A 22,437-nucleotide genomic window follows, 5' to 3' on the forward strand; every position below is an offset into this window, starting at 1 on the left:
AGCCTAGGGTAGCACAGAGAATAGAGACACAATACCAGGACACATAATAGGCAACAATTGCAAAAACTATATGCCAGTTTAGGTGACAAAAAGATGGTCTGGCAACAGGAGCACAATACTGGAATTCAAGGGACAAGTTTCTACGTCGAGTCTATCAGCGCCACTGGATACGTTTTAACCTCTGTATACCCCGGGCCCTGGTTTCATGATGCAAACCGTTCACCAGTAATCAAGAAATTGATGAGGCTTAAATAATTTTTTAAAGCTGGGTCAGCTCCCTGCCTGCTTCACAGCACAGTTCCACAAACACTGGGGTAGGGGTGGACACGACAGCACCAGAGCTGGCAGCCACTGTGGGAACACCATACGGCAACACCGAACCACAGCCTCAGCATCCCCTCTAAATATTACAAACTGGAGCTTTTCTTTTTCTCCTTAAACAATCTGCTATTAAGAAGCACAAAACCAGTGGGTGTCAAATGAAGCAAGGTCCTCTGAAGTTCTGCAATGCATCACTTCAATACTGAGAAATTCCCACTTTAAACGTGCACTGCTCCATCCTAGTTTCACTGGATGCCTATGAAGTCAGGAGAGTCCCAAAGGGTTGCTTAAGAATAACTGCTTCAGTTTTTGACAAATTCGATAGAGTCCTCAGATTCTAGGAAAATCACTAACGTAACCTTCACTTAGAAAAATCCATTCAGAAACTCCTAAGTCTAGTTTCTAATTTTAATTCTGCCCAAGAGAAAACATAGCACAGTTCCACAATTTTGCCAGTTGCATCAAGTTAGCAGCTGTAATTCTTCCTAGGCCTGAGCGCACAGGGATCAGAGTGAGAAGCAGCTCAGAAATCACATTATTTTGTCTGATCAACATACGCAGCTGCATGTGTAACTACCTACCACAAAGAACTAACAGATTCCATGAAAAGCAAAAAACCCACCTGTCAAGTCCTATTGGTACTGCTTACAGATAAGTATGTTGATCTCCCTATCATTATTGGATCACAGTTTGTAAGAATATCATAATAGCAAGTGCTCTAGTCTGGCATGATTTATTTCTACTTCTTCACAAGCTATTATGAGATTAGGGAGTAAAATGAGGTATGTACAGTGCAGTGGTCTCATCAAAGAAAGACAGGTACAAAGAAAACAGGAGAGGTCGCTCCAGGGAAAAGAAAGCAAAGAGACAAAGACTGAAGGATGAGCCAATGTTTCTTCAATGCTGTACTTGGAAAACAGAAACCTGCTAGACAGAATTGGAATGAATCTCTTCAATAAAACAGCACTTTTTTTTTTTTATTGTCCAGATGTTTCCTCTTTGTAGTTCTCACATTTAAATAGAAACGCAACAGCAGGAAGTCTGTCTGGCTCACACTGACAGTACAATATAAACCCGTTTGTTGGTAGGCCATTGGTTTGACTCCATCCTAGCTTAGAGGCACTCGGAAGTTACCATCTTCAGTGGTAGCATTTTGCTGATTTTGGTTGAGGTCTGACTTAGCGGGCTTCCCAATTACAGAAAAGCGCGTGTTGGCAGTCCCAATAGCATGACTGCAAGAACATTTTGAACTTAGATTTTTAAAAACAATGTTTTGAAAAATAGTTGGAGATTTAACACAAGTTTTGTCCATGAAACTCTATATTGGAGGGACTGTTTGTTTTCATAAAAACTGATCTTAAGCAACTGTTACTGTAATACTGCAAATGGCCTTATAACATCCGAGGCAAGTCATTGGCCTTGACCTACACTACTTCCTGAGTTTCCATTTTCCCCAGAAAAGGTTTAGAGGTAGGTATACAACTCGGCCCCCTTAAAGGTTCTGGTTTGGGATACTCAGACCAGTAGGAATAGCACTGACATGGAATTACTTTACAGTCACTTGTAAGGAGCATCCAAGCTCAGCCTCATCCTGCAGTGGAGCTATCGTTATCTCCTGGATCCCTGCTCCTCTCAGCTTTCCAAGAGCTCATGGATCGGAGTCAACTGACCAGTTTTGGGCACGATCTGCAGGATCTGAAAACCAGGGCACCCTCAGTCTGAATCCACATAGGCTTAAGAACAAGTTGACAAGTTGGTTTTTATAACACTACATAGGAGCTTGCTTTCAAAACTATGAGAACAATGAAGCTATTTTCGTTAAGTCCATTTGGTTAACATCCCAACAGTCCCACTCAGAGCTTGCAAATTGGACACTGCAAAACTGTACTAATACATAACAACAAGAAAAGCAGAAGCCAGAGAACAAGCCACATGCAGCTCACACCATGGGCCACTATAAACATGAGAAAGGAGAGGATAAACCTTACAGTGAATTGAATATTTCACACAAGCACACCCCACAAGATCAGTTCTGACTCTTCTACCATAGAAGGGTCTGGTCCACTGTATTTTGAAGAATGAATTATCTGGACACCAGGCACAGAGCAAGATCTCACTGCTTCCTTCTGTCCTTCCACACAAGCCTCCTGCAGACACAGCAGCTAATGACTCCTGACTCAGGTCTTCTGTTCTTCCAAACGTGGCACTCCCATTCACAGAGCAAATCCCCACACAGGGGGAGAACCATACATCTTAATCAAGACTTAGACGTATGTCTGAGGGCAGACTTTTGCACTTCCTTTGAGCAGTCTCTTTAATTTTGGGAACCACTCCTTACAACAAAGTTTCCCTAATGAGCCTCCCTCCTAACTCCTTCTCTCAGTCTCCAATTTCACAACTTCCTTGAAACAAATGGAGCGTTGCTCTATAGAAAAAGCAACACTAGGTCCCTATTCAGCAGAAATGATGGAAAGTTTTCTGAACGGCAGTGTGTGGTTGCTTTGTCCCTCTTTTGTATCTGCATGGCTAATTTTCTCTCAGAGGATGGGGAACTGTACATTGATTAAGAAAAAATTTCCCCTACTTGCCTGCAGACCACACTAGGAGCCTCTAAACGTGCGTTGTAATTTGATGTGAATTCAACCATGATACAATTTTCAGACAAGATCAACTGGAGAGGGGGAACAAACACGCAGGAGGAATGAAACAAAAATCATTAGAAAGCAGTCGCATATAGAGAGCTATCCGGTTTGCTTTCAGCTTTCCTGACTAGCTATAAAAAAATTGAACACATTTACACAGCCAGCTTGGAAACTATTGTGCTAATATATGAAAAAATAATTGTAATACATTCTTTTTTTTTTTCCTCCATTGTCTCTGCTCTCTCCTCTTGTCTTGATCCACCAGACCTGCAGTCAGCACCACAAGTTTCCCTTCTGTGGAAACACTCCTTTGACTCTTAATTGAGCACTGAATGTTATGGGGGGGGGGGGGAGTTTATATATATAAAACATACATATAGCTTCATATATATAAATCTTACACATTTTATAAATCCAGAAGAATCATTTACCTAAAATGTGTGCATAAACTCTTTACATCTCCTCTTTACATCTTCATTCCCCTTTCATTATCACCTATATCCAACACATGACTGTATGGATTAGGTGAGTTGTGGTCTTTCTGTAAGAAACCATATGTTCTCATCTTAGCTGGAGTTCCTGGGAACTACAGCAGCATACATATTTAATAGAGAGAGAGAGAGAGAGAGAAAGAAGGCTAGATGAAAGATATAGACCCTTCCATAGCTTATGGCTGTTACATATTCTTGACGCTTACCATATATAGAAGGGCCGTATTCCTTTCTATCCCAGCTACACAGAATTTAAATTGCTTAAATCAACCTACCTGAAATAACTAGCAGCGGAACACATTCCGCCCCATCTCAGTCTTCTGTACAAAGAGGCCACGACTTGTCCCACGTGTGCCACATTCAGATCTAGCAGCACACATTCAGTACATCACTTAGAGTTTACAGGAAGACTGCCAACTAAGACTCCTAACGCCTGTTTTCAGTGCTGCAGTGAATTTGCACCTGGGCAGGTCATTTCACATCCCCCAGCCCACAGTGTCAACCAGAGAAAAGGCGGCAGTGCTGTTTACCACTACACGAGGGACTCGCGCGAGGCACTCTTACAACGCGGTTCTGACACCACGCTGCCAAAAGCTCGCTTCGGCCTCTCCCTGTGAACAAACATCGACAGCCAACGCAATACTCCTCTGCAGACCTGATTCTTCTTCCACTGCGGTCAAAGAAAACTCACTCACTTCAATGGAGTTAGATGAAGTCCTTAACATCTTGTCCAGTTAGTAAATGAAAGATTTATTAGTAGGCGTATGACAGAACATAGCATCTCTTACAGAACTGATACTTGTCGGCAGGCACAAGGGAAGTCTGACCCAAACTTGCAAGGCCAATCCCTCTATTTAAATGGCTTTTCCATTGCAAACGTTTGGGATGTAATGATGCAATTCATTCTATTATCTTTCTCCACTGACATCATGATTATAAACTCAATGTGAGGCAGAGACCTTCACACATATTTCTTTAAACACTCAATTTGCAACCAAAATTTTTGGCTTAGTTCCTGGCTTTTGGTGTTTCAAATGCCAAATGAGAAGGGCAAAACAGCGATAATCAGGTGTCTCTTCAGCTGCTCCCAGCGAATAAAGCAAAGAGATGCATAGAGGCTTAGTTTTCCTTTCACCCTTTGTCCTGGAGATCAAAGGCTGCAGCCAAGTCTTTAAAGACTTGATAGAATCACAGAAATCAAATATTGAAATGATCTATTAGGTCCCATCTTGTCCATCATCTCCTGGGGCAAGGAGAAGACTGTTCTTTGCAGTAGTTTTCAAAGCTTTGTCCTATCTACTTGTTAATGCCATATCTCAATGCACAAATTTTATCACATTTAAAAGCTCTACTGTGTTCAACTTCACTTAGATTTCTGTTCAAGTCAAAAGCAAAAGAGCCTTTCAGCACAGTTAGCGAAGAGAGCACAGCAACTAAATGAAGTGAGCCAAACATTTTCTACTCGCTTAAGGCCCGTTCTACAATGTCAGATTTTAATAGAAAAATATGATTGATGATACATTCTTCCCTGCTTCTACACTTATTTTTAATCTTGTTAATAAACGCTTAGTGAGTGAGTTAAAGAAAAACAAAATCAATCAGTGAGTTTATGTCAGTTGTTGGACCACCCCATGAATAGTATAAGTCCTGTACTTCCACTGTTCCCACTGATACAATGCCTGGCTGTGCACGGTGAATTCTATACAACAATGCTGCTGCTCCTACAGAAGTGACCGCTGTGGTCACAGCTTTAACCTCTTCAGCCCAGGGATCACAATAACTGAAAGTCTCTTTTCTTTCTTAAAATCCTCAACATGTTTTGAAATTGCTTCTTTCACCACTAGCCTATCTTTTCAAGCTCGACTTGGTCAGCGTAAACACTATGGCACACAAAGCTACATCTAAGCTTAGACCTCCTCAGCCTGTAGAGAGAGGAGGTGATGTACGTTACAGAACTCAGCAGGAGGACTTAGGTTTATTTAGGCACCTGGTAAGTGTAAAAGCTGGGATCCAACAGTGATAAACAGCAAGCCTGTGGCAGGCACACTGAAAAGGGGTCAGTTAAAACACAAAAAATTAAAGCAAATGCATCCAGACTAGCCTTTATTGCCTAGAAAACGACACCACACGTGTGCAGGGACTCTGCACCTATCCAGAGGATTCCTGAGCGTACTCTGACAACCCAGGGAGATAAAGGCAGAGCAGACATCAATTACAAGTCAAAGGGTGAGACGCTGCAGATGCCAGAGAAAAGCAGAAACTCTTTTAAACTCAATCAATGCTGACCCATGGAAACCACTAAAAAGAAGTCATCAAAGAAAGAGAAAGGGAGCTCACATTGATGCATACATTCATGCATCTTTTCTCTTTTTTCTCCTTTACTTGGTTCATAGGTTCCAAAACTACTCAGTGCTCCATTTTTTCAGATTAATGGATGTACATGAAGAATGATATAAAAAAAAAATCGAAATAGAAAATAGAATGCTTTGGCTTTCTGACATCAAAGACTAAAGCACATGACTTGCATTCAGTCCTTGAATTCAGGAGCAGCAAAGGTTAGAGATGGTCAATGGCTGCCCCAGAAGCCCTGGCTTTGAACAGCTTGCTGAGCAAGGCTGTCACCTTTCACCACTTGCTTAGTCTTAGGTTAATCTTAGCAGGTAAACTTCTTTTGTTCTTTAGTGTAATCGGCATAAAGCATTCAAGCAGGTACGTTTGGAGAGCCAAGCACACACATCTAGGAACGTAAGCTTTTCCTTTTCTGTTCATCTATGACTCTTCTCCACGCTGTGAGCCCATAAGCATCAGCGCAGAAGAGCAGACACAACAGAGGCCTGGAAAACATCAACTATACTCCATAGCTGCCTCTTCCGGGCATGTACACTTCATGAGCAATAAGTCATTCAGAATCACACACTCTGAGGAAAAATTAGTAATACTTATTGTGCTACCCAACACTTACCACCTTACATACCTCATACTCCCCATAATCAGTTCTTCAGCTAACGTGAGCCCTTCTTTTTTGTAAAGACACCAGTGGGGAATTAAAAGAGAGGTTTGTGACTTACATTTACATGACTAGCAGTCAGGGAAAGGGTCTGAGTGTCTCAGTAATGCTGGCTGGGAGCATCCTTGAGACACAGTATCTGTTCGCTGGCTGAGAGACTGATCACGGTTACAGAGAAGAAGAAACGGACAACAGGGATAAGCTCTCTGCGCTTCTCGTGAGCTCAGAGCCCATGGCCTTTAAAACAAGCAAGTAGGAGAACGCTTACTAGGAAAAAAAGGCAGAACGCCTTAAATGTACAAAAGAAAGTAAATTAAAATACTATGCAGATCTGAAGGCAACAACTGCAAACGTACAAGAAGTTTTGGAACCAAAAAAAGAGACCCAATGCCTACCAGCTACTGCCGTGAACTTATTTTTTAAATAGCTCCTATGCATATACTAAAACCGACAAGATACCAGTATGGCATGCCAAGAGCAAATAATATGGAGCCTGCAGAAATAACACTGATTAAACTTTTAGTGCAGATGTTTAAAGGAGACTTAAGAGGGCCACTGATCCTCCTTGCCAAATTCTAAATCAGTTTGTGATGAGACAACAATGATATTCTGTCTTTCAGAATCAATATTCAAATCCACCTTAGAAAATGAAATTATAAAGCCTAATAGTTATTAGATTACAACAGAATTTTTCCTCTTTCAGGAGTTTCTCAAGTTCCTAAGCAGGCCAATAATTCCTCTCCTCTTCTCCATTTGTATTCTTGGCTCATAGCCATTACAGAGATCAGACGAATTCCAACTGCTGAAATTAATCCACTGTTTCAAGTTTAAAGAATATCCAGGATATCTTTCATATGGAGGTAGGAGTCATACGTCTAGTTATAACCATTAATCCAACTGTGCAGTTTAAAGTGTTTGTTCTTTAAAGTAAAACTACTGTACTGGGAGAGTGTTTCATTGATATATATTACATTTGGATGAACATTCATGCATGCTAATGTGCGATCCTAAATACATTGCAAATATTACCAGACTTAATTACAGCTGGTATCTGCTTTTTTATTTCTTAAAAAAAAAAAAAATCCTGGAAAATAAAAAATCCAGCAAACAATAGCAACATTTCTTTGGAACGCTGGAAAAATATTGTCAAAAATTAGTTCTTAAAAAGAAAAAAAAAAAATCACCGAAGCCCAAGCAAGCACTAACAATGATCAATAAACTGTTTTTCCCCCCCCTTATTATTACCACAGGCTGGAATTTTCAAAGAGGAATTAAAAGAAAAAAAAAAACAGCAACCAAATGTCATTATTTCCTTGTGACTTATAGCTGCCCTAGTCTGAAGATGATTTAACAATCATGTTACAAATAGAAAGTAATAGAATAATCTGAGACCAAAGGTTCCTCCAAAATGTACGGAGTTTATGTACTTCGAAAAAAAAAATCAACGTCTTCTCTTTAAAACATTCTATGACAAATGTGTTTCCCCTGATTCTGAGAAGAAAAGAGAACAAATAATAGGTTTAAATAGCACCTGCACACTATAATGATGGGCACTTAAAAAAAACAACTTTACACAGAACACAACATTTTTCAAACCACGTTCATCCCACGCACGTTCAAAATGCAGAGAGTTATGATCATTCCATTTCACATTTGCAAAACATCCTTCCCCTTACAATTTCAGCAACACATAGAGTATGTTTTGAAAACACTGCATTTCAGAAATGCAGTTACCTGGAGGTTCGTGTGAGATGTGAGAAGCCTGCCAAAAAAATGCTGGGACAATCACAGGACATATTAATAAAACAAAGTTTTCATCAGCTTTATTTGAAGATTAGAATGCAAGAGAATACATCTATTAAGCAAAGATCAGGAAAAATGATCAGCATCGATACCTAATATGAAATCTGCTTGCCAATATGTTTCCTGAGCTCACGAGTACATCGTTTAGAAAGTAGGCATAGACTTTGGAATTGCACCCATTTGCTTTATGTCCAAATGTAACTGTTACATAAGGCACAAATTCCACAGTAACAGAAATTATATTCCATAAGAACTGTGAATTTTCAGATGTAATTTACCATCAATTCCCCAAATATTTTAGATTTGTTTTTAATCAAAGTTTCCACCTGTGATGCCAGAAGTCATCAATTGTATCGGGGGGAAAAAAAAAAAAAAAAAGACAGCAGCTGACAGTGTTCATGACCAAATTATAGGTTCAGTACACTGATTTTAAAGGGAGATTGTCCAAACACAATAAAAAGAGAGACGTAAGACGTGCCATATCTGGCCTAGCACACGTACATGGATTGCTGAACCAGCTGTGAGAAACTGCTCATTTTTTTGCAATGAAGTTAATCTCAAAGTTAATTATGATTGTTATTTCTACTCCATTGTTCTATAAATCTAATTTTATTTATAAATATCCTCCTGCTTTGCTGGCCATGTACATAAGAATCTCCACCCCCTAATATTTCCAGGAACATCAATCTTGAGGAAATGCAACTCCCACACTTTGACTGTTATACAGGAAAAACAATGTTGTTATGCAACACTACACTGTTCCAAAACATCTCAAAGTCAGATCCTCAGCTTCTGCCATTTCTGTTTGTGAAACTGCTGTTTATCAGCTATGGAACAAATTCACAGAAAATTACAAATAGCGCCCAGATAATTAAAAAGCATTAGGGTTCTCCACAGCAAAAGAAGACGGATTCAGTCTCTACAAACATGCACACGCAAGTATGTAGGCAATCCATCAAATTTAAAAGGACTTCCAAATGCCTTCATATGATTTCCTATTTTAACTACAGATTGACCAACAGAAATGCTACCAAACTACACTTCCCACACCGCTTCTCTAACGTTTTCTATCCAAGAGGTTTTTTTCTGAACTTATAAATAATCACAAATTAAGCAACATTGCCAAGCTCTGTTTGTGAAGGAGGGTTATCAGAGATAACCCCTCCTTCACAGATAACCCCTGACTGAACAGAACTGAGGCACAAGTTCTTCCCCCTCATTTTTCTTAACTAGATCTTTTTCAGACTTAATATTCCTATGGATTATTAAAGTCAAGAATAATTTTGCAAAAATTCTTCTTTCAGAATGCAACAACTGGACTAATTTAAAAGATTACTTCTTGCCACTATACAGGGAAATAACATTAATAAAATCTAACTATCAAGAATGCAGCTAAGCCTCTCTGTGAAGTAGACAACTAGCTCCACAGCTACTACTTAACCAAGTACACTAGCACTTATTCAGAGAAGCATTCAGTATAATGTATGCAAAATGTAGCTATTTCACAGAGTTAAGGTTTTTTCTTTTACAAAAACTGCTATGAAATATTTGACAATTACAGATGCCATTTATCTGTTTTATGTCTTATCAGAAAGATAGCACCACTAAAAACAATGAGAAGGCACTCATTCAACACCGGCTCAGGACAAAGTGCCTCCTATCAAATCCCTAAAGGCAGTTTGCAAAGCTTTGTGTTCAGTCTCTCCTGGCAACCTTTCCTCAAAGCACTGACCTGGCCTGACACTGATAAAAACTGCGAGGCGAGCACAAGCAAAAGGTGATACGGCTCCAATCATACCTTTACAAACAGATGCTCTAGAAGAGATAAAAAATGTAGGAACTCAATCAATAAAATGGCTGCTTTCCAAGATCACAAAAGTGCATGTAGGACACCTGTTAAGAGCAAAAGCATTCACTCTTCTTCAAATGGCCAATTATCCAGCATGAGATCACAGTCTGGTCAGCACAACTACTAATTAGGGTTCTCCCAGCCTTTTTAATTTACAAATTGCTTCTCTGTGCCTTCACTCAGATTCTGAGAGTTATCACAAATGTCTACAAACACAACTGGGCAAGTATTTCAAAGCGATTCTGTTCTGTATAGAGTTAATCCAGTGCATTCAAAATAACTTACCCACTAATAGCTTCACATCTCTGACGGTGAAATCCGGGTCAGGCATTCTATAATTAGCAAAGAAAGCAATGTTAAATACTGTCAGGATAAGTATGGGTACACTTTCGTTACCATAATAAAAGAGAAATAAATGTATAGTGCTCTTTGTCCATAATGCCATAGGTGGAATCAAGCAAGGCCTCAGTGAAGCATGGACAGTTTAATTGTTAATGACATACATCTTTGGATTGGCAAGTGTACAAAAGTTTCTCCACTCATAATGAAGGAGGAGAAGAGGTGTTTTTTTCAAGCACTCTCTAGCAACAGTTTTCCACATGCATTGGAGTGGGAGGGAAAGGAAGGGGTTGGGGGTGATTTCAATAAAATCCCAAACCTTTATTGCACATTCCTGCTAAGAAACTCCAAGTGCTTTGCAAATGGTCTTGCCTCTCACATATTCCCCGAGGTAAGAACTATCATTTGCCAGCGGATACAAACTGAGGCATAGAAAGGTAAACCAATTTGTTCAGAGTCACATCATCATATGTTGGATTCACTGCCTGGAAATAAAATCCTGAAAATTATGAATTAAAGCCCCTTTGTTTTAGCCATTATACCAAACAACGTCCCCTAGCGGAAAACAACCTGGCTGTATTTAGCGGGTAGGGAAATTCTCATTCAGTTCAATTCAGGTAGGGCTAAATCAAATGGTAGCATCATTGCTTCACCGATGCCAAAGTATTCATAACATCTCTTCTAACACAGACGCTGTTTTAACGTAATTAGATAATAGCCTAGTATAGCAAATGAGTGAATTTTAAATGTCAGGAAAGAGTAAGAATTCCACAACATATAGACTTGACAGAAAATTAAAACAAAAGCAGGAGAGGAGCGCTTAAGCTGATTCACTTCATCTTAGCATTGATATTTCACACTTCACATCTTCAGGGCATTGCATGAAAATTAACTAGAGAATCCCGATCAAGAGCAGCTGTGTGGGAACTGCTAGCTCGGTGGCTCTGTCCCCCTCGCGCTGCCATGCCTTGAAGATCAACAACTTGCTTCTGCTCATAAAGCGCTTTTGACGCAACTCGGTTAGAAAATCAGAACTATTCAGCTCATAGGCCATTTTTTAGAGCAATAATTTCCACTATTAAGAAAACACTTAAAGGTAAAGATTAAAAATACATTTAGTGTCATGCATAGATCTTGAGAACTATTTGCCAAATTTTGTTTGTCCGTTTACTTTTATCCTTATCACCTTCCCCTGGTGGGATGCAGAGGCTGGACAATATCTTTTGTTAGGTCTCCGCCAACCTTAACATCTTTGCATTTAGCTGCGAGGGCCCCAGAGCTTTGGAATTCACTCCCTCGCTGGAATGAAACAGCCTGAATCTAGTGACCTCCAGGGTTCATTCAAAGCTCATCTTTTTATCCAAGCACTAGAAAGTCAGAAGTAGGGAAAGGAAGAACTACGTCGGGGCAACAAGAATGTGCAAGGCTCATCTTAAAATACAAGCAAGCACTTTAATTTGATGTCCAGACACGTATAACAATTAGACGGGCATTCTTTTTCACATCTGTATAAATAAATAAATAAATAAGAAATAGGCAACAACCTAGAAGTGTATAAGCAAATCCGGTCTTTCTGAGAACTCCAGCAGCAGCTGGCACTAAATATTACTCAAACTGAAAGAATATAATCCTCCTGAACAATAAAATTATACATTAGGCTCTTTGGAGAGCTCCTCTGGCATATCATTGATTTTTTTTTCTCTGCCACTCCAGAATATGCCATACATTAGAGAAAGAGTACATTAAGGGAAGAATTTCAGGCTTGAACACAGCATGTTTCAGGTTCAAGAACCCGTTTTGTAGCTGGGTTACCTTGGGAGGGCCAGGTTTAATTAAAACCCATTCTGCTGACTGCTGAGAGTCCATAAATTACCGTACCTCTTTATCTCCAGCCCCACCCAATGTAACTGCTATACTCATACAATTAGGGCTGATTTGCTACAGCTCTGTGATGGCAAAAAAAACCCGTTTCTTTGAATGTCATCAGCCCTATGCTAATTAGTAAGTGTTGGTTCATTTATTTTTCTGCATAGAAATCCAAAACACCAACAATGCAGAGGAACTGAGCAGAGAGTTTTGTTCGATGTAATGTGATTTTTAGGTAAATAAGCCTTGCATGAAAAGACTTCTTATATGCCTCCAAAGATTTCACGTATCATAAAAAGTAGGTGAAGAACAATATAGTGGGGTCACTTGACTTCTTACCAAACTATGACCATTTGAGGGGAAGAACAACACAATATAGCAAACTATCCATCCACCAACTGAAAGCAGCCAGCAACAATTATCATACCTACCAGAAACCGTGGGAGAAATTACAGCCTTGAGGTTCAGCAACAGAATTACCCCCCTCCGCACTTGCACAAAAAAGTCCCTGAGATTTCTACTGACTGCATCTGAGCAGAGCTTCATCGTTCTGCTATAGACAAATCACGTTGCCTCAAATAGAAAAGAAATGCAAACACCTTAGTGTGCACTAGCGCAAACTTAGAGTTTATGAAGAGTTCACAGATTCACTAGAAAAGTCTCTTCCTCAAGTACTAACTAGGGTGAGTGCTGGTGAGCATACATTTCTGATTAACCACAATACAATGCTCAGACAATAGAGACAACGTCTTTCTAAACAGCAGTCTCTCTCCAAGTTATAATCATGGGAACAGCTAAACAACTCCCTGAGGAAAACATTCTCTTCTGTTAAGAGATCACAAATTGACCTTTCTGCTTCCAGCCATGCAAGTAACAGCTCACTCTGGTCAGAAGCATACATGAAAGCAATTTCCAAAGGTTCATTATTCTTCCTCAGCCATCTCGTTTCTTGCCATTTTGCAGTACCTCCAGTCACAGTAACCAAACTGTTCTGCTACGCCTTGTACATCTGCCAGCCACAGACATGCAAGCTGACTGCTTAACGGCAAACAGAAGTGGAAGCACATATCCTCAGTTATTCAAAAGGCTGGAAGTCTGAAAATCATCTTAACGCTGCATGTCACATACTTTATAGATCAGAGCATCTCAAAGCGCTTGTCACCTCACATATAGGAATGACCCAAACTATCAAACTATGATAAACGCAGCCTTCTCTGGACGAGAAACAGTATTGCTAGAAAAGACTCAGGAAAGAAGAGATTACGGTCTCTAAAGCATAATTTCCTCCGGAGCCTGATACGGAACGTAAGGCTCCAGAGTCTCATCAGCCAGCGACTCCAATCCAAAGGCAAACTGTCCAATCTCCCTCTAGTGATGGAAGATGGCAGCCTACAATACTCACTGTTTCAAGCAGTAAATGTCAGGATAATGAGACTAAAGGTTCTGAAGGTTTCAGATGAGTTAATTAGTTAACAAGTTAATACCCCAGGCAGGTGTCACTGCGTACTATTTTGATTTTGCTCGAATACAATGCATACACCATTTATGTATCTACACACCCACAAAACCTATGTATTACATGTATCTGTCAAGAATAACTGGCATGTAAGAAGTGTAAATATGAATAAAATTGAATCATGTTCTCTTGCAGAGTGCCAAATATGAAGGTTTGCCCATGCATTTCACTTCCGTTATTTAAAATATGTATACAATTTATTTCCAACATCCTCTTACTCTAGAGGCATCTACACCCAAGAATGTACAATTCCTTTACAACATCATTTCAAACTAACAACTTATGCTCACTTACATAAAAAAGAAAAAAGTGGAATTTCCTGTAAGATTACTGATCTACAAATTCTAGTATTTTAATCCACCAGAGCAGCCTTCATTCAGCGATTCAGAAGAGAATGGAAGAATCAGAACAATTCGCCCAACTAACTGTGAAATGAAGACTTCCACTGATCCCGTGCAGGAACCATCTAAAGCTCATGCATCAGAAATAATTTGCTCCCACTTTTGCTGGCATACTATTCATCAAAAATATCCTCCTAAAAAAAGCTTCAGCATTTTTACTCTCTTCTTTTCTGGCAGTGAATCCCACCTACTGGAAAAAGCTGCACACGGGGTGTGGAACGTTCACACAAGGGAGAAAAGGAAACAGCACTAGGCAAGAGGGAAGATGTCAGAATGGTATTAGAAAGATACCAGCAGTTGGTAGCAAACAAAAAAGCTGGCTAGTCAAGCCTGGCTTATGAGACTATTTTAAGCTCATCACAGCAAATTGAAACATATATTCTCCTTCACTTTGCAAAGCATTCGAGTGCGACAGAGAGTCAGGAGAATGACTCCGAAACTGCTACTTTGGATTAATATTTACTCCCCTTCCACTTCTTCACAATCCAGATCAGAATTCAAAAGATGTATTATGTTACTGCCAACTCTGCAAAACTCCAACTGAGAACCAAAAAATCAGGCTGCATTCAGCCTTCTCTGCTACTTCTCCACTTTCAATATATATTTTAAAACGATTTATTTGACAGCTTTGTTAACGCTTACGAAGAAAGGTACCTTATTTTCAATGCTCTTCTTTGAGACATACTCAGCTATATGTGCATTCATGCTGTAAATGTATATATAAATAAGCATGTGAGACCAGGTCATTTTTTTGCTTCAGCAAAACGCACAAGAAGTACATCTACTACCTGGCCTGTCTGTATACATTGCTCACGGCCACAGAAGAGACAGGTATACAGCCAAAGCCCTCACTTCTTCAAGGTCTTAAGAACAATTCCTGGTGACTGCCAGGAAGAAGAATAGGAAGGCTGCCTGTGAATGCATCTAAAAACAACATATCCTGAAGAAAAACAAGCCAACACATGAAGCAAAAACCAGATCGCACTCCTTAAAAAAACCACTAGCTGGAGGAGAGTCTCTGAACCCATAGATGAAGAAAGACCAAAAACAACTCTCTGAAAGTCACTATCACACTAGAAGGCTTCAGCCAAAGCACACAGCTAACTGAAAGTGGGGAGGAGTGCCAGGTGGCAGCTCTCCAGATCTCGGGTGCAGAAACAACAGGGAAGCAAATGATGATGTGTGAGCTGAGATTTGAGTGTTGAAACGGCTAAGGTGAAACCGCCTCATTGCAGAATCCAGAATAATTAGCTATCAAGAGAAAGAGATATTTCAGCTCGCGGCTACAGACACCAGGAAACGAGGAATCTTCCTGGAGGATCTTGTCCGACATCAACAGCATAGAAGGCAGCCTGAGCTCTGGAGGCACCGCTGTCTACTACAGGCAGCTATAGGAAATACAGTGGTAGCAGGGGTGCAGCGCTCTTTATCTATCTCTGATAAAGTTCTGCCCTTTGGGGCTGAGAATCTGAAGCCCACAACGTTTGGTTCCATGGTATGAGCTCTCACTTCCAGACTTCCCCAGTGATGGAGCACTGGCTGGATAGTTTGCACTGGCACAGCGAGGGCTGAAATATTTCCCCAGCTTTCTTCTTTTAGGATGGGGAATTTGTGATCTTCCTCATACACAGGAGGAAGACCTGGCTGCTAGAATTGATGGTAGGTGCCAGAAAAGGTGCATATTTTGCTCACTTTCAGGTCCACAAGCTTTCTCAAGCCAACCTCAAGATGCAGACAGCACTAAGAGCAAGAGAGAAAACACATGCAATGATATCTGCCCTTCACTCAAGCTTAAGAACAGATGCTTGATCTGATGCTACCAGAAAACTAAGGCTCACAGATGGTGCCTAACGTCTCTTTTACTTGTCCTTCAGCTTCACAGAGCCCCAGCAGCTGCAGGGGTATCAGCAGCCCAGGTATCAACAAGGACACACAATGTGGTAGATGAATGTTTAGGCAAATCACGCCTGTGAGGCGTCAGAGCCAGTGCATTGCAGAAACTTCAGAATGAGTCCTGTTATCACTGGTTCCTAGTAACTCCCTAGTAGCAGAGAAGAGCTGATGGCTTCTTCCAGAAGAAGTTCTTAAAGCTTTTACTGCCCGACCTTTAGAAGCAGCAGACTAAAAATAATGCATACAGGAAGAGCACCTGCCTCAGCTAAGAGTTTCCACAGTAGATACATCCTTCAGATTACTCCTTTAAGAGGAGCGTCTCTTGAAGAAATATACTGAATAAAGAGAGTAGTAACAACATTAAATAAATAAAAAAAAATTTCACTGCCAAGTTGAGCAGAGGAGCCAAAGGGAGGGTCAGAAAAACAGAGGTTCTAACACAGCAGGAAAAGCCATCCTAGGAGGGAAGGCTCCCATGACGTCTGGAGGCTGAGAGGAAGCGAAGAACTGGGGTGCCAAGTTGAACAAGTACAGTTATAGCACAGCACACAAGTGAGCAGGAATTTGCTGTACGTGACAAAACTCCTGCTGAAGTAAAAGTGATTCAGCTTCAGGTGATGGTTACATACACACATACAGTGTCAATGTACATTCTGACAGGGAGCGTAACTGGCTCTCTAGGAACTAGGCTGATTAATAAATAGTGTTAAGAGTGAACGCAGAACAAATTGTACTTAAACATCATTAAGGAAACTCAGCTGAGAAGATAAACAAGAAAGGATTTATCAAGTAAGAAGATACTCTAGTCATGTAATATATAAGCTAAGACTAAGGAGATGGCTTCTGCAGGTGAAGCATAAGTAAATTATGAACAATGCAATAACGTTTTCTCTGTTTCTTAGATTTTTGTATAAATGTCACATGGAAGATTATACAGTTTAGGAATATCAAAGCAGATGCTTATTGCAGCCCTTCTCTGCACATACTTTAAGGATCAATGCTTTCCACCTAACCACATAGTCTCTCAAATAATATAACACCAAAATGTCATTATCTTTCTACAATACCAGATAATACCACAGAACTGCTTACAACCAGTAAGAAGTGACCAGCCTGTCTCATTTAATATCTAGGTATTCTGCCTGCTTTCTATAACGTTATAGAACATGTATCGTTTTTCCAGAAAATTAAGATACAGTTGAGGAAAGGCTTGGAACAGACAAATAAAAAAAGATGGTACTTAATGTTTGCATTCATTTTTTAAAACAAAAAAAATACAGACTATGCATCCAGTACTAATTGGAAAAGCAGCTGGTTTTAATATCCTAAGTAAAAATATTCCAGCCCAACTCAAAGATATAACAAAATAACTATTACTTTAATTACTACTGAGTGCCTATTAGGCACTTCTTGTTCAGGGATCAACATATAAAACTTTTACGACATCAAGACAAGCATCGCAGTAGCTCCTATTTTCTCTTATAGTAAAATGTTTTCATAGTTGTGTCCTAAAGAAAAAAATATATATACATATTCTTACAAAGTAGTTAAGAATTGCTGAAGATAACTATCATAAATAAAATGCCTGTGGAATCAGGGAGCCCAAGAAACCAACTGTTCAAAGACCTCTGGCTGTAAAACAGCCTTCCATTTTACTCTTCTCTTTCTCTCAATCCAAAGAACACTTACGCTCCCCACAACCAAACCCTACCACCTTTCTCTCTCATTAAAACCTATTGAGCTGTGTTTTGTTTTTTTGTAATAGCCAATTATTAATTACTTGGGACTCCTTAGTTCACTGCCTTTAAAGTTCTGGCTGCAACTGGCCAAAGTAACTCTTTGCTTTCACTAAGTTCATTTTCTAGCTTTCATATATTAGCAGTCACATAGCCATAATTTCCAAAAGTATCAGAAGATATTTATCCAAGCTATGGATTACGTGACTGATCACGTACGTCATTTAAGTCTTTCTCTCTTGGACACCGCAACTTTTATGAAGAAACTGTTGCAAGAGCTGTACATCTAGACAAGAAAACAATACAACTTTCAATCAGCAGTTTATTAAAGTACAAAATCCTTTATGAATGGATATAATAAAATGTGACCTCAGAAAGACTCTAACAATACCACATTTAAACTAGAAATTATCAAATATTTACAAAGCTACAGCCTTCTGAAGAGACACTTGATAAAGAATAGGCATCATTAGCTATTGCACCTGTAATGCAAAAAACAATTAAGGAGTCAAAAATTGAAGGGAGGTTGTTCTGTCATTATAGCGTGGATCGAAAGCAAGAACCCTTGAATTTTGTTCCAAACTTTTATCACTGACTTATTTTTGACTGTGTCGAACCACACTGTATGCATTTAACTTTTACAGATCTCCCTATCTGCTTGTTTAGAAATGGAAAATAATCACTCCTCTTCTCAAGGGTGCTCACAGTCTTACTAATTGCAATATATTTTGAGATCATCAAAAGAAGTACCACATACAAGTGCAAAGCATAATGGTTATTTTATAAAAGCATTTATTAATCATCAAGATTTGGTTGTAACTTACTTAATTCCCAGTCCATCCTTATTTCTGAAGATAAGGGGAACTCTGAGAGCTTCTCTTTGCACATACTCAAAAGTAAAATCTGTTTGAATAATGAATAAAAAAAAACCCAAAATCAATTACAATGGCATTGGCACCTCACATTACATTTTCTCAAATTGCTCTCCATTTTCCTCTTCTCACCAAAGAACTCTCCCTATCACTTAAACAAAAATATAAAGAGAATGCATCTTTTAGGTCCAAACCGGAAACTGACTGGCAGACAATACTCTCTCCCAGCTGCTCTCTATTTTTCCTGTTCACTGATGCACATAAAACAGAATCCAGTCAGAGTTTGTCAATTAAGGCCTGGGCCGAAACACCCAGGTTGTAATGAAATACCAAATTAACAGTTAAAAGATAATCCTGACTAAATCTCTGTGAAGCAGGCTAGTATTTGTTGGGCAAATGTGTAGGTTTAGCTATACATTTCTATTTAGGGGGGAAAAAAAAGCTTTCTGGGTAGCATTATTTGAATAGAACCCAATGCCCTGATTCTTTGAACACACTTTTTTTTTTTTTTTTTAAATGTGAGGGATCCTATCACTTTTAACAGATTACATTCTTTTTTTAATTAATCAGAAGTGTAACTCTGCAGGAACTTATATTGAGAAATCTTATACAATTCCTGGCACACGTGAAGATGGGGAAAAGGAAAGAGCTTTGTGTGCAAGTCACAGTATCGCACACAAGTTTATAAAAAAAAGAAAGAAAAAGAGCATTAAGTTTGTTATTTTAACACTGACCAGAATCACCTTGTTGCTTCATTCTGAAGATTTCACAGAATTGTCCTTTCCTGTGCATTTCTAAATGCAATGGTCTGAAACAACATCAGTGATTCAGGGACTAGAGCAAAAGTTACAAAGCAGGAATCTGGGTGAGCGGTGCCTACAAAATCTCATAGTGCGTTTGGAGCACAGAGCATAGCCACAGAAAGAAAACAAAATCTTGCGGTGGCCATGTAGAGTTTCTGTGGTTCTGTTATTCCTCCTTTCTTAAAGGAGAATCAATTTTGTATAGCATCCATGCATTACAAATATCTAGGTACCTCACAACAGAAAACATTGTTTGAATCTTTAGTGATTAAAATACAACACTGACAAATAAACTATACACCTTACGTATTATGTTCACGCACAAGTAGTTCAACTTCTCCAAGGTTCAGCCGCCACTGCACAGCTTTCCTGGGAGACTGTAAGAACCTCACTAGACTCAAACTTGTATCTGTGATGTTTCTTACTGTAAAAATTCATATTGGAAGAAATAGGAAAAAGAGAGGCGAAGCTCCTGTGCCTATGCCTATATTTTTCCCCTCTCTTTACAACTTTTCCTTCACTGTATTCAGTTAGTAATTATGACTACAATGGATGTAATATTACTCCCTAGACTTACCAAATCAGGGAACAGCAATTATCAATTTACTAAAACATTAAAAATACACCTAATTTTAGACTAGTAGCAATAAAGTTTCAATAATTAATACTCCAGTTAACTAAGGTTACCAAATAAATATTTCTGTATTAGAGAAATCTTCCTTTCTCACATGCGTTCATATTAAAAGTGTTCTGGCTTTAGTCAAGCAAATAAACCAGACACCTTTTTTTTTTTTTTTTTAAGGACACTCTCATCCAAGACGGAAAGTCAACAGATAACAAACATCAAGAATAACATCAGTAGAAGAAGCAGAGGCAGATATACAGCCTAGCAAGCTAGACAGCAAGTAGCTATGACAAACTGCATTCAAGCCAAAAATCACATCACAGCTTTGCAGCATCTCTGAAGAAAACCTCCAACCCACATTCCTGGCAAAAAATCAAAGAGGAGTTATCATTAAAAATAAAAACAAGGACACGGAAAATAAAAATAAATAAATAAATCACTCAACCAATTCCATATGTTCCTATAACCTGACTTTTTTATTCTTCCTAAACACCGTCATTGTTTTGCCTAGATTCAATTCAGCTCCTGGATTTATAGAAAAAATAAACCAATAGTAAAAATAAGAACAGAGCAAATAAGAAGACAGACCGGTTCTTTATAATGGCCCAACAAAGCATTTAAATCCCTTGCGGGAGATGAACAAAGCAGACACAGACCACAACAAAATAACAAAAGACACTCATTTATTTTCAAGTTCCCTAGAAAGGAGAAAGCTACCAAAAGATTTTAGAGCTGCTGAGCCAGGAAAACTGTGGATTGTACTACAGTTAGCATGTAGCAATGGCAACCACTAGAGTATTTAGATGATGAGGGTAGAATGCAACCACTTTCTGGAAAATTAATTAACATTTTAGAGCTAAAAAAATAGGTGTTTGTGTTTTGTTTGGAGGAAGAGGGGTCAGGGTCGAGCTTATCTCCTAAACAAATAACTTCCTAAATAAGATAGGTATTTAATTTCTCCACCACATTAGCTTTTCTAAAAGAAGCTTAAAATACCCATGCAAAACTAAGCCTAGGGGAAAAAAAAAAAAAGAAATATTCTAAACTAGATTAGCAGTCTCATAGTTATGGCCATTTCACGAGGATTACAGCCACAACTACTCTTTCCTGAGAAAGCTGGCTTAGTCAGGCAGTCCTCAAGGCGGCAGGGGCTTCGTGATAGCCATCTGGGATTCAGGATCCTTTTCAACAATGCTGCAGTAAATAAAGGTGACTTGCAAAACCTCCCTGGTCCCTCCGATTCCCGGGTTAACCTCTTCTATTTTCCTTCCTACCAGGCAAACACGCTGCAGAGCTGGGCTGTCTGGCTTTGCTTACTGCTTGGTAATTTAAGTCACCTAAGCAAACCAAATGACTTTGGGGAGGGGGCTGCCGTAATTTAATATATGATAGAAACACAAAGAAGTTATTGACTTTAAAGTCTCCGACCCTGGAGAACAGGCTCATCAATTGCATCCTTTGCAAAAGGGTCCTGGATTCAATAGGGGGCGGAGGGGGAGCAGGAATCACCTCCGGCTAAGTGGGGGCTGGGATTTCTGCCTCCTTTGCAAGAACCTAATTCCTGAAAATCTCGGTGGTGCACTGAGGTCACGATAGCTGAGCACGCAGGGGGGAGAGCGCGCAAGGCACTGCCATTCATCATCGAGCTGCACCCAAAACACTATGCCAGGGCAAAAGTTGCCCGCCGTGGGCATGGGGCCAGGGCAGCCCCGGGCCGGTGCAGCTGCAGGCGCAGCAGCGGGGCGCGCAGGCACCCGTGCGTGTGCTCGCCTCCGGAGCGGTCCAGGCTGCAGGGCCCCAGTGCAAGAGCCATCCCCCAGCCTCCCCTGCTGCTCGGCCTGGCTTCGTCACCGGATCCCCGGGCAGGGGGATGCGGGCGCGAAATATGAACCCAGCCGCAGACCTACACGTGGAGGCACCACCAGCGCAGCCCCCTGCAGCAAGCCCGGGCTGGGCATCCGGCCCCCTCCCAGCAGCACTCCCACCCCAGCATTTACCTTTCCCGTCCATGGCATGCACGAAATCCCCGTGATACATTTTACTCTTTAATTTCTCCTCCAAATTGAAACTCCTGATGCTGACAATTTCCTCCACATCCGAGAGGTCCTCGTTCTCATCGTATCTTCTTCTGCCAATAGATCGCTAGAAAACAAAAATATATGGTACAGAAAATGGGGTTGGTGGGGAGCAAAGTGCATGAATCGTGCAGGATGATTTGATAAATATGATCTGGGAGAAACAATTAAGCTTGCATGACACAAAATTAACAAAAC

General features: G+C 40.0%; 1 protein-coding gene across 8 annotated transcripts in view; it reads right to left on the minus strand.

The window, feature by feature from the left end:
- KDM2B (lysine demethylase 2B) overlaps positions 1-22,437 on the minus strand; it is a 122,501-nt gene that overhangs the window by 98,762 nt on the left and 1,302 nt on the right. For all 8 annotated transcript variants that reach the window (XM_009666600.2, XM_009666599.2, XM_009666594.2 and 5 more), the window contains exons 2-4: positions 22,162-22,306; positions 18,689-18,767; positions 10,399-10,445 (exon numbers count right to left, since the gene is read on the minus strand). In XM_009666600.2, coding sequence (XP_009664895.1) covers positions 10,399-10,445; positions 18,689-18,767; positions 22,162-22,306 — 271 coding nt within the window. The remainder of the gene's footprint in view (positions 1-10,398; positions 10,446-18,688; positions 18,768-22,161; positions 22,307-22,437) is intronic.

The sequence above is a fragment of the Struthio camelus genome, chromosome 17 (genome assembly GCF_040807025.1).
Source record: "Struthio camelus isolate bStrCam1 chromosome 17, bStrCam1.hap1, whole genome shotgun sequence".
Classification (NCBI taxonomy): Eukaryota; Metazoa; Chordata; class Aves; order Struthioniformes; family Struthionidae; genus Struthio; species Struthio camelus.